Source organism: Euleptes europaea, chromosome 12, assembly GCF_029931775.1.
Source record: "Euleptes europaea isolate rEulEur1 chromosome 12, rEulEur1.hap1, whole genome shotgun sequence".
In the NCBI taxonomy this organism is placed as follows: domain Eukaryota; kingdom Metazoa; phylum Chordata; class Lepidosauria; order Squamata; family Sphaerodactylidae; genus Euleptes; species Euleptes europaea.
The window spans coordinates 41,715,451-41,728,725 of record NC_079323.1 but is presented as its reverse complement, the minus strand read 5'-3'; the positions used below and the strand labels follow the sequence as shown (position 1 = coordinate 41,728,725).

The 13,275-nt window shown below is 42.9% G+C and overlaps 1 protein-coding gene across 1 annotated transcript in view; it reads left to right on the top strand.

Moving 5' to 3' along the window:
- The first annotated feature begins 271 nt into the window (after positions 1-271).
- The window catches only part of GABRR3 (gamma-aminobutyric acid type A receptor subunit rho3), a 34,059-nt gene continuing 21,055 nt past the window's right edge, over positions 272-13,275 (top strand). Inside the window, exons 1-3 of the mRNA XM_056858727.1 lie at positions 272-405; positions 9,456-9,568; positions 12,040-12,107. Of these exons, the coding sequence (XP_056714705.1) occupies positions 272-405; positions 9,456-9,568; positions 12,040-12,107 (315 nt within the window). The remainder of the gene's footprint in view (positions 406-9,455; positions 9,569-12,039; positions 12,108-13,275) is intronic.

Genomic DNA, 13,275 nt, shown 5'->3' with positions numbered 1-13,275 from the left:
TGGTCTTCCCTGTTATACTTAGTAGACTTCGAAAGCTGAAACTGCAGCACCTGGTCAGCAAAACCCTACGATGTGGATTTTAAGAATTGTTTAAAAACTGCAGATAGAAGAAGAATGAAAACTGAGATGCTTTCGCCTCCGACAGTCAGCAATGCTTCACACTACCTGCATCTTCTCCCTCGTATGATGTTGCTTAATAACCGGAAGCACCAGAATGAAAGGCTATTAACGTGGGCTGATTGAGCTGGTTTTCCTCCAGTGATCGGAAGACATGGTCCTGGCAATAAAACTGTTGCTTTTCACCTGCCTCTGGCCAACAGCTCTTTTAATGAGCCACAGCGATCACCACCACCACCATTACCACCACCGTCACCCTCAAAGGTCGTTCATGAAAAGGCATAACAGGTGAGCAGGAGGCATGCTGGGCATCATGGCCGCTGTCTGTTTATGTATTCTGTTGGCTGGACAACATCGTCCCAAAAACGACCTGACCAACCCCTAAGGGCTCGCTTCATTCGTTTGTCCAAACTCAGTAATGCCAAGAAAGAAGGCATAAAGGGATGCTTTAATCAGCAAAAGCAATAATAGAATTTCCCTTTCATAATGTCTTATATTTGTTTATAATCTTTATTTATGTACAGTGTATGAACACATTATGTAACCATCTGTCAGTCTCAGGGTTATTAGTTAGCACAAAGTGTAGCACAAAAATGTGAAATGCTAAAATAACCACACAAAAGGAGCTTAAATTCTTCTTGGTAAGATATTATTTTTTAAGTTGATGTTATAATTTGTCATTATATTTTCCCCATAGACCTGGATGCCATGGTGACTATTTAAAAAAACATAAGGAGTGAAGTAGGGTAACATTGGAATATAGATAATATTAACGGGAAATTATTTTATCAGAGTCTCCAAGTGCAATCCTAAGAACACTTCCCTGGGAGTAAGCCTCACTGAATAGCCTTGAGTAGGAGTCTGTGCAGACCTGTTTAGGATTACTCTCTAACTCCTAGCTCTTTGTGGGCTTAAATTTATATATGTTTGTATCACAACCCCCTGGAAATATCTTACAGATGATTCTACAGAAATGAACAGGAGTTGCATAAGAAGATGTTGGAGTTTTGTGTCTACAAGACATGAATGAATGAGGGGATCATCTTACAAAAATAGGTTCCAATGCAGCATGCTTTCATTTCTTTTCCTTTACCTACCCACTCCCTTCAAAAGGCTCATATGGGGATGGGGAGATGATCAGGGCTAGGGATGCCAGCCTCTCGGTGGGACCTATGGACCCCCCAGAATGACAGCTCATCTCCAGACTACAGAGATCAGTTCCCCTGGAGAAAATTGATGCTTTTGGAGGATGGACTCTATGACATTGTACCCCACTGAGGTCCCTGTCCTCCCCAGGCTCCATTCCCAAATCTCCAGAAGTTTCCCAACCTGGATCTGGCAACCTTACTTCCCCATCCCTCATCCGTATCCAGGGGCAGAGAGGTCCTTGTCATCCTTTTTTTCCCCTGTGGAGGTCTCCATGCACGTCACAGGGGTCATTCACATTTTCTACATGCTTCCAGTTGTCTGAATCGGAGGGATTGTGTTTAAAAAGCGGATTCAAAACAAGCTTACATAACTGGGGTGCTCAGAAGGCTGTGTGAGTTTTGATGACTGCTGAGGTTTATGAGTTCAGTTACTGCTGACATGAATCAGATGTCTTGCACTTCCTTCCAGTAGAGAAGAAACAGCAGTCTGAGTGGGGTACATTAGCAGGGTGACAAGAGATCTGTTTTCACAATCATCCCTGTCATCCTGTTCTACAAATCACTGAAATCATTTTCTGGGATTCAGTATTCATAGTTTATATAAACGTTCCCTGTAACAAAATCTAACATTGAATTGGAGCATAGTCGTGGGTATAAACACGATGGCCCCTCTCTGTCTGGAAGCTTCTTTTACAGTGAGGAGCCAGTGATAGAATTCATGGACACCTGAGGTTGTATAGGAGATTTCTATTTAAGGCTGTAATTACTACACATTTGAAAGTAATCTATATGGAAACTCAGTTGAGCTTACTTTTGAGAAAACGTTCATGAACGCATGAAGCTGCCTTACACTGAATCAGACCCTTGGTCCCTCAAAGTCAGTATTGTCTACTCGGACCAGCAGTGGCTCTCCAGGGTCTCAGGCAGGGGTCTTTCACATCACCTTCATGTCTAGTACCTTTAACTGGAGATGCCGGGGATTGAACCTGGGACCTTCTGCATGCCAAGCAGATGCTCTACCACTGAGCCACAGCCTCTCCCATTGGATCAAGATGCATATGGAACTCTGAGAGTTAGTGTATTTCCAGACAGCAGCTTCCCCAATAATGACAGCACCAAAAGAAGTCAAAAAGGGAAGGAGTGCCTCAAAGAAAGGGTGTTGGCTGTCAGAGGAAACTGGTATGGCTAGCCAGTGCTGATTTTATACTTTAATTGCTATACCTACAAATCCATCTGGAGTGCTACCACCTGTTAACCCCAAGCTTCAGACAACACTTTACTGTGTGTGTGTGCTGTCAAGTCACAGCTGACGTATGGCGACCCTGTAGGGTTTTCAAGGCAAGAGATGTTTGGAGGTGGTTTGCCATTGCCTGCCATCTCCCGGGCTGAGACAGTTCTGAGAGAACTGTGACTGGCCCAAGGTTACCCAGCAGGCTTCATGTGAAAGAGTGGGGAATCGAACGTGGTTCTCCAGATTAGAGTCTGCTGCTCTTAACCACTACATCATCACACTGGCTCTCTGAATTAATATATTTTAAACCATTCAGAATTTTTTCGTGCCGTTAAGTCACAGCTGACTTATGGTGACCCTGTAGGGTTTTCAAGGCAAGAGATGTTTGGAGGTGGTTTGCCATTGCTTGCCTCCACATCATGGCCCTGGTATGGGAGACCCTGAAGGTCTCCTATACAAATACTAACCAGGCTGACCCTGCTTAGCTTCTGAGATCTGACCAGGTCAGGCTACCCTGGGGCTATCCAGGTCAGGACATTTTAATACTGACATTATATGGATCTAGTTTTTTCCAAAGTTGCATTATGGCCCTGCAAAGAAAAGAAAGCAGTATATGACGAGGAAGCAGAAGTCATTTTCCCAACTGTGATGATGACTTTAAAATACCACCAAGGAAGAATAGGCAGAAGTACTTTTTCTAGTTAACAAACTCCTGTGGAGTTCACATATGCGAACTCCACTAAATTTGCAGATCTTACAGAGACTTTAGTCTTGGCCAGCGGCTTTAGTTCATTGCTCATAGAAGGTGTTTTACTTTGCTCTGTGTTTCAAGGTGTTTTGTCCCAGAGGATTTCTTTATCTCATTTAGAGTTGCTGCCTCCAGATGTCACTGTGAGCGCCCTGCCTTCATACCTGTTGAAAAATCTTGGTTTATTGCTGGGTTCACCAGTGTGCCTCATTCCTGCTCACTCTCTTCCCTCATGGACCATCCCAGTTATAAACAAACTTCTGTTACCCACGTCCTGTATTCATACATCACAGGTAAATGGAGTTTCAGTGGATTCCTAAGAGCACTTTCCTGAGAATAAGCCCCAGTGAATAAAATAGTAAATACTTCTGAGTCGATCCGCTCAGGATGGCTTTCTTAGTTTCTAACCAGAATTCTCCGGGGGAAGGGAAGGAGAAGCCAGGGAAGTGTGCCGGCTCAAGAACAAGTGTGTCTCATGCACATCCCAAGTGAATGTTGGTTAAAAGTGATGTCTGAACACACAGTGATATTAACTGTTGGGACATGTTGTGTTGGGGAGGTGAATTTTGTTGGAATAAGCTGTTTTGAAACACGGGAAACATTTGTCTGGAGTGCTCATTTCACTTCATGCTTTTGCAGAACTTGTTCAATTATGTGTTGATTTGTCCAGATGATTTGCACATAAAGCTTTCATTGGCATCTTTCATAGCATTCCTTCTTTCCATACAGACACGGAAGGCAATCTACACTAAGCTCTTTAGCGGTCGCCACCTTTGCCACTTTTATGTTTTAATACATTTGGATTGCTGCTAAAGCTTAAAAGTGCTGCTTTGCAACTGAAATCTGAATTTTTGATCACTTACCACTCAAGCACCTCTTAAAACCCTCCATGTACTCATACAATCCTTGGTAAACATGGTAGAGAATTTACTTTATAGGGTATATACCTAGAGCTAGAAATCCCTGATAATGGGTTATACAGGTTATTTAAAATCTGAGTTTCCCTGCTCTAATTACATTTAAGATACAACATTGTTTTGTGATTTTCTGAACAGTGAATATCACTACTGTATTTCCAAATAATGTAGAGTTAATTTCCATTTGAAAATTTTAACATTACAGTCGTATTGAACTAGTGCTGAATGGAAATTAAGAATAAACAGAAAACTAATACAAGAATGAATATACCAGCACCAACCAGTGCCCACAATTATACCTTAAAAAAAACTTATTTATTCCTTAATTTACAATCTTCAGTTTTCCTGTAGCAATTCTTAAAAGACAAATGCCTCAAATGGAAATTGAAATCTGTTGGATTTCAGTACAAAACAAACAATTGAAGTCCTCTTGATTTCAACAGAACTTGAACTGGCTAACTTTATCTGGACTATATCCGTAATATGTGATCACGTAATAAAATGTGGTTTGTAACTGAAAGCCTTTATTTAATTTTAATTTCATAGACAAGAATTAATTTAAAACAAGCTTAATTTTTTTACTTTGACATTTCTGACAATATGGTAAGGAGATCCTGAAGTGTCATAGGTTGTTACCAAAGGTGTCACTCAGTGAAAGTGCCAATAACTTGTATTTCCGCGGATAGCCCAAATACTCAGGCTTCCATAGTTTTTTCTCTAGAAGAGCCACAGTGGTTCTTAAAAACAAATACTCTGCTTAATTCTGGATTTCCAAAGTAAGTTGGAGCTGTAATAAAGAAATAAATTTCCAAGTACTCATTATATTAACATTCAATCACCTGTGCTCACTAATGACCTTTTATGGATGGACACATGATTCTAAAAAGTTCTGATGCAACATAAATAGAAGTGGCGATTTAGGATATAGAACCTGAGTGATTGACTTGATGACATAATTATGCACTAAGGGTGCAATCCTCTAGGCATGCTTCCCGGACAAATTAAAAGAATAGGAAATATATGAAAATGACTGGAAATGGAAGGCAATAAAGGTTCAGTTGTTATTTATTTGTTGTTGGGAATTAAGAGATCCTTCCCTGAGTTGGCCCAGCCATACAGGCAAAACAGACAACTCCCTAAGGTGCCCAAATTCTATGGCACCTACCTCAGTTATGGCTTGGGGAAAAAGAACCACTGCCTGCACTTTTGGAGGATACACACAGGAACAGAAATGCTAGATGAACTGTCATTGGATCTGCACTTTTTTTTGGGGGGTGGGGAGGAATAGCATTCATGGTAGACCCCAATTAGGACTGGAATTGCCACATGGAAAAAGGAGGGTTAACTCTCCCACCCCACCATGCTTTCCAACCTCAATGGCCCCACAAGCTGATGTTTGGCATATTGGGAGAATCATACCCAATGCTGGTAGAATGCCTAATTATTTCCCTCAGCAGATCAAATATTGCCTTCTGGGGGGTCAAATAGGATTGGGAAAATGATGTGACTATGGTCCTGATCCCAATCATAGCCTTTCATGGCTTCTGTTTACAAAGAAGTGCTGGAGATGTAATCAGAGATTTTCCAGAGAATCATGCGGTTCGGTGGCGCTTTGTAGCTCCTCAGGCCAGTGATTGCCTCTGCATTTCATTCTGATCTTCCCTGGCAGCCCAGGGCATAGACATGGCCTACATCCATATATGGTTACATACCACACTACAGCAACAATTCACAGCTGCATTTTCCTGCATGGCCAAGACAATCCAGGAGGTGAATGCTTGCTGTAGCCTAACCATAAACACAATATCCAGCCTTAAATGGATGCAACCCTGGTTATAAAAGGAGAGGGACCAAATGAGCAACAGATATTAAACATTAACCTTAAAAAGACTGCCCCAGTTAGCTCTTTATCTTTTAATGTGCAATTGTTCTGCTTCTCAGCATGCAAGAAGACATGGGTTGCGGGGGATTATTATTTGGCTAGCAAAGCAGGAAAACTTGGGCTAGGCCAGAACTAAAGGCAGTATTTCTGTTATGGGGATGTTACATTTCCCCAATACTCAACCCGAGAAAAATATTCTATGATGCAGGGTACCCATCCTGTCTCATAGGGGTGGAAGAAGCACAGTCTTCCAACAAACATCAGCCAGTATCCTGGGTGTCAGTGTTGCTGATGTGGCTGGCAGAGGGCTGGGCAAAATGTTTCCCATCGGGAGATGTGCAGGGGTATAATTCAAACCTGAAATAGGAGTGTTTCTTAGAGTGAGTAAAGCTAAATGGAAATCTAAACCATCTATTAAAGTTTGTTTTTTTTGAAAGCATGAGTTTTTTAGGAACACCATGATGTGCAAACAATGTTTCCATCTTGGCTACAAGTGTGCCGGGCAGGAACAAAACATCAGCATATTTTGAATAATGATCAAGGAATCTAAGATAGGACTGGTTATTGAGCTCCAAAAAATCATCTGCTAGTTTGAATCAAGACAAGCCTGGGATCTCATACGAGATCCTTGGCTCCCTGCAGTTGCTAGGTTGAAGTTCCTGGCGTGGTGCGCAGTGTTCAGTTCAGTGTTCTATGTGGCCAGTACATGATTTGACAAGTCTGTGCTTTTGACCTTGCCTGCCTTGATGGAGACAGTGAAGCAGGGTCACCATGTGAGACTGTGCCTCTTGGGGAATATTTTAGGGTCTATAATAAGAAAATAATCTTAAATTCTGATTTACAGCCCATTCCTGAGCTGTGATGGTGGCCGTGGCCAAACCCCTTTGGAGGCCGGCGACGGCTCAAGCCAGCGCAAGGGCCCACAGCGCCGGCATCCAGGAGGCGCACGCCGGCGTTGGTGGCCCCAGTGCCAGCGTGCAGGGCTGGCCGCGGGTCTCTGGCCGCTGCCGCAGCAGTGCTGGGCCCGGACGCTGATGGAGCCTGCTGCCGGCGTCTGGACGCTGGCCACAACCGCAGCAGCAACCCGGGAGGCGTTACGCCATCCCAGGAGGCATTCCCGGGGTGTAACGGCGCCGGCTGGGGGCGGGGCTGCCGTTAGGTAGCCTCCTGAGCCATTTCTGCTTGGGAACGCCCCCTTTTTTTGGCTGAGATACGCCACCTTTTACGTGCACCTCTGTTGCACGTATTTTTGGTGCCGGGTGGAGGTTTCAGCAGTGCCGAAACCTCCTTAGGAGGTAACGCCGCTGCGTTGCCTCCTAAGCCCGGCGCATGCATTCCTCTCAGGAATGCGCTGTTAGTCTTTGAGGGGGCAGTAAGGTCTAAGAGCACAATTAACTTACTTCCCTTGCCACCCTTGGACGTTCAGGGCTCTGAGGAGTTGTAATTCATGGTCTGCCTTGTGTGGTATTGCATTTGTTTAAGCAATGAGTTGCTGAGTGGCTCCTTGTCCACAAGACTGTGAATTTCTTTCTCCTCATGGATAGGTTCTGGTGCAGAGGGGGAAGGGATTGTAGTAGCTCTGGAAAGTATGTCCATCATGAGCATGTCCTTGTCCTTAGCGTAGACAATCTGGATGTTTTTATTTGTGTACACCTTTATAGGCGTGCAGGAGCTTTCCCAATAGCCTTGGCAAAGATTGCCTCTAAGGGTTTGTGGTTCCACTGGGCTAACACTTGGGCGCCAAACATATAAGGGTGGAATTTCCTTTTTGATCTGTGAATAGTATTGTTCAGCTTGTGTCAGTGCTCTAGCAGCATAGACAATAGGTTCTTTCTGCTAAAACAGGCATGCTCCTGAGCCATCTTTGGATGCATCTGTCTGTGTTTCCAGCTGTTCTGTTGGATCAAAATATCAGAATACAGGAGCAGTTGTGATGGCCTGTTTGAGGTTGTCCAAGGCTTTCTGCTGCTCGTGCCCCCATTGCCAGAGTACGTCATCCCTCAACAGGATGTGCTGGGGTACGGTCAGACTTGATTCATTTGGAATGTATTGTGCCAGGAACTGCTGCCCCTGTGGTTCAGGATCTCCAGACTCACTTATGCATATTATGTTGGAATGTCGCCTGGGTGAGGGACTTCGTAATGACTGTCTACTAGATTTGCTTGATACTGAGTTAGTCAATAATAAAAGCCGAATGTTAACTGCTCTACTGTCCGATGTCAAGCCTGAAACAGCTGCCTCGGTTGCAAAAATTTTGGTAATGTTACTGAGAAGGGGATCTATGAAGCCTGCCTAATATTTTAAGTTGCTGCTGTGATGTGGTTTATCTAGAGATTGGATAATGATCATGATCATCATTGTTTATTATGTCACAGTCTGGCTGGATGGTTAGATTATTTTAATCCTTTATTATAACCTTTTCTTTAACCCCAAAATATGGTACATTTTATATATTTTACACTTAATTGTATTGTATACTCTGTAGGGGCCCTGGTCTGTTCAGCAGGGATTTGTGCGAATTGTTCTCGTTCATGAAAATCTGTATGAGCTGTTTTTTGTACTATGCCTATTAAAGGTTATTGAATTGAATTGAATTGCCAGGAACTGTATAGTGCCTAGGAATCTCTGAAAGGCCTTTCTTGTCCTTGGGTGGGGGCATTTGATTGATAGCCTCTACTTTGTTGGAAGACAAATGGCTTTCCAACTCTCCTGTTCCCTAAAATCCTCAGAAGAATTCCTCCTTTGTGTTTCTTGTTTCTTTAAGCTCAGAAGGACTAGAGCTCCCTCCCTAGGGAAACTCCTTAGGGTACACATTACACCAGCTCTAAAGCAGCTGCTTAGTCTGTCCTCGGGTTACTGCACTTTGTATTCCCAGTGATGTATTAAGAGTTTGAAAATGTTATAAAAAACACCACTTTAAAAGGGTTTTTGGATACTACGGCTTATAAATGGTTGGAAAACATCTTCACAGCTAAAGGAGCCAAACAAAGTGCAAACAGTATTTTTTATAATGTTTTCAAACTCTTAATACATCGGTGGGAATACATAGAAAGTGCGAACAGTATTTTTTAAAACGTTTTCAAACTCTTAATACAACGCTGGGAATACAAGTGCGGTAACCCCCCTCATCTTCTGAAAAAAGTTACAATATTATTATTACAGCACAAGCATTGGGAAGATGAGGCAGATGGCTATTCTGAACTGACCTGTTACATCATTGTACTGTTCTGTATAATTTTGAGAGTTTAGTGGGCTGTAATCTGATTTAATTGCTTTATTTGCAGTGATCCTTTTAAGTTTTTGAAATTCTAATTGTAGGTTTTTTTCATTGGTACTTGAGAGAACAACTTGAGAGAACTTAGTATGTATAGATTAAAAAAACACACCAAATAATATTTTTTTTTTAATGCAGCAAACGAGAACTTAGGATGAGAAAACTAGACAGCACCAAAGTGCGGCCCATAAAATCGGAGCAGCTTCTCCGCATAGAAGACCATGATTTTGCACTGAGACCTAGCTTTGGAGGTAAGAGCTGTTGCATTTGGTTTTCCATGCTTGTTAATGGTTTCTTCTTCTGCAGTAAGACACTCGATCCCCAGCCATCTAGGTCATTTAAAAATGGGATAGGCTGTTCAACTCCCCACAGTTTAAATTGAAAACAACATTAGATGACACATGCATTGGCGGGGCAGTCCTAGGCAGAGCTACGCTTCTGTAAGACCACTGTAGTTACTATTAGCTTTACATTTATACAGATGGGAATGATAGAAAAGGAGAGAGTGTGTGTGTGTTAAGTGCCGTCAAGTCGCTTCCGACTCATGGCGACCCTATGAATGAAAGTCCTCCAAAATGTCCTATACAAACATTTCAAACCCAACCAGGCATGTGTATATGTTGTCTGGTTAGTATATCTCTCTCATATACTATGTGTGCAGGTATCAACCTAGTAAAGCAGACCTGCTTTACTAGATTGATACCTGCACACATAGTATATGAGAGAGATATACTAACCGGACAACATATACACATGCCTGGTTGGGTTTGAAATGTTTGTATTTATTAATGTATTTCTGCAAATGTGTGCAGGCTTAACAAGGGTTTTAATTAACCACTGATGAAGGCCCCATAGGCCGAAACGCGTTTGGTATGTGGTTACAGTTATCAACCTCAGGAAATGCCATTGTGCTATTTTAAGGCTTTCAAATAATTTTAACTTTTACATAGCGTTTCCAATAAATTATACTTTCAGTATTGATGCATAGACTTATATATATTTTCTTTTCACCCAACCTTGGGTACCCAGCTTCTGTCAGGGAAAGGCAGGAGGAGGGGGAGGGCTATTTCCAGGTCTGTTTTGGCCAGGCCCACCAGCAACTATTGGGCAACTTGGTACTACCCAACTTGCCTGACTCATCCAGGCCCAGCTGCTTGCCACTGTTCAATAGCAGCCACTCCTCAAATGTGGTATAGTCATTAGAGTTTCAGATTAGGATCCCAGGTTTGAATCCCCTCTCTGCCATGACAGATAAATGTAGTTTGGCTGGTGGGTAGGAAGGACAGAAGGAAGCAAGAAAAGGGGAGAGGCTATAGGGTTTTCAGGGAGGGGGATATAGTGGGAGAGGGGGAAATGAAATGCCCCCTGCAAGTCATTGTGGGTCTCCTGCTTGTTCCTTTCTAATCGTTGTGGTAGCCATAAAATCTCTGGTAATGCTTGGCATATTACTGGCATAATATTAGAGAGCAGGGACACAAGGGCCTGAGGCTCCCATTGGCTGAGTCGCTCATCTCCTAAGGATCTCTGGTTGCCACCTGGCTGAATTATTTCAGATGCTAGAGAGATTAAAGAAGGAGGAGCAGAAGAGCAAGACCCCCAGGACAGGGGGAGGCAAGAGTCTGAGAGAAGACAGCAGGTCCGAGAAAGCAGCAGTCACTAGAAAAATGAGAGAAGAGAGCGGGACCGGTCCAGAGGACTGAGGGGAGGAGTGCGAAAATAACTGGGTAGGAGGGCAAAAAAAGAAAGGAGCCCATGACTGAAGGCTACAGAAAAGAGCTGATGTTTGACCGAAGAATAAAATGTATATATTAATTTTAAATAACAACTGGAACTTTGCCTGAATACCTATACTTTTGATTCCCCTCCCAAGTGCCAAATTTTCATTTAATGTTCTTGCAACCTGTATGAACCTTGCTCTTTTTTCCCTCTGGTCACAGCAATACCTGATGACTGTTTCCCCCTTTTATGATTACATTTAAATATCTCAATGCATGACTCTGCTTTCCTCCCAAGCATAAGAAAGATGAAAGCCCTGGAGAAACATTCATAACAAATGACGCACAGTCAAGCAGGGAACCATCTGGGCCCAAGCATCTCTCTGTGTGTTCTTGGGCTTGAGTTGCGGTCCACGAAGTCCGCTGTTGAAATCTCATCTCAGCCATGAACTCATTGTGATTTTAAGCCAGCCACTCTCTCTCAGCCTTGGCCCCTCCTTCCCTGCAAAGCGAAGATCACTTAAGGTAACATACCTTATAGCCACAACGGTTTTGTAACACCCCACTTTACAGAGGATGCTCGGTTTCCCATATTGCCATAGCCTTTGGGTCAAACTGTGCATCCCATACAAATGCATTTAAATCTGTAGCCCACCGGTCCTTTTCAAAAAATAAAAAGTTGCTTGAGAGCAGACAAGCAGCAGAGAGAAGCAAGGCTTAACTTTTCCAGCACTGCACTTTTCTTTGTTCTCCATTGCCAGGGTTTGGAAGCAATTTCTTATGAAGATAAAATGTGCTACCTGGTTATTGTTATACCTAAGCATGAAACTGATAGTTTGGTTCAGTGTGACTCCCCTCTATAAGGATCACATTTTAAGTTCTTGAAGACAATTTCAAGAAATTGATGTATGTCAATTCTACGGTTAGTATTCACATAGCCTTAATTTTTAAAAAGCTTACAGTTGACATGCCTGATCATCATACCTGTGTTCTCTGTTGTTTTAAAGGGTCACCGATACCAGTGGGCATTGATGTACAAATTGAAAGTATTGACAGTATTTCAGAAGTTGACATGGTAAGCTTTTCATCATCCAGCTGTGGCTGTGGTAATCAGAACTGCAATTATTGGGAATCACTTTTGGGTTGCAGGAGAGGAGGCCCAAAGATCTGCTGGTCCAGTGCTGGTATTGGATTAATATGGTTTAATAAGAACTGTACACAGTTCCAAGTAAGGTTGCCAGTTGGCAATTCTAACAGACATTTAATATGCCAAAACGGGTAGCTGATATTAAAAGGGCAGCTAGATGGACCAGTTTGAAAACCTATTTTTGAACATTGCTTAACCCAAACACTGTGACATTGTGTGAACGGTACTCCATTGTGTGAGCCCACTGATACTTTCATTGTCTCTTAACCATTTATATAGATGTGGTCATAGCTCAATGGCAGAGTGCTTCCTTTGCATACATGTAGTCCCAAATTCAATTCTTGGATGGGAAACCAGAAGACACATGATTGTGTCACACTTCACAACATACCTATCGGTTTTATGCTACATGAAGGTGCTTTGCGTGTAGAAGAAGAACAGTTTTTATACTTCACTTTTATCTACCGTAAGGAGTCTCAAAGCGGCTTACCACTGCCTTCCCTCCCCCCCGCACAACAGGCACCTTGTGAGGTAGGTGGGGCTGAGAGAGTTCTGAGAGAACTGTGACTAGCCCAGGTCACCCAGCAGGCTTCATGTGTAGGAGTGGGGAAACCAACCCAGTTCTCCAGATTAGAGTCCGCCACTCATGTGGAGGAGTGGGGAATCGAACCTGGTTCTCCAGATTAGAGTCCACCACTCTTAACCACTACACCACACTGGCTCTCAGTGTGTAGGAAATATGTAACACTTGTAGCAGCACTGGGAATTTTGCTTTTTGTCTGGGCTTGTTCTTCTCCTGGTTACCCTTTTAGATTACAATATTTTAGCACTTAGACAATGCTTTTGGTACCCAAAGCGCTTTGAGTACATTAAGTTGCGATCCTATAATACCCTTGTATGGTAGGCCAGTATTATTACCTACAGCAGATATATGTGTGTAGGAAGGATGAAACTGATGCTTAAACAGACTGGCTTGTCTATGGCCATCTAGAATGGCAGAGGCAAGATTTGAACTGGGGATCACAGCCCGTTCCATTAGCTGCTTTGCTATACTAGCTCTCAGGGAAAACCACTAATCATGTAAAGCGTGCATGGC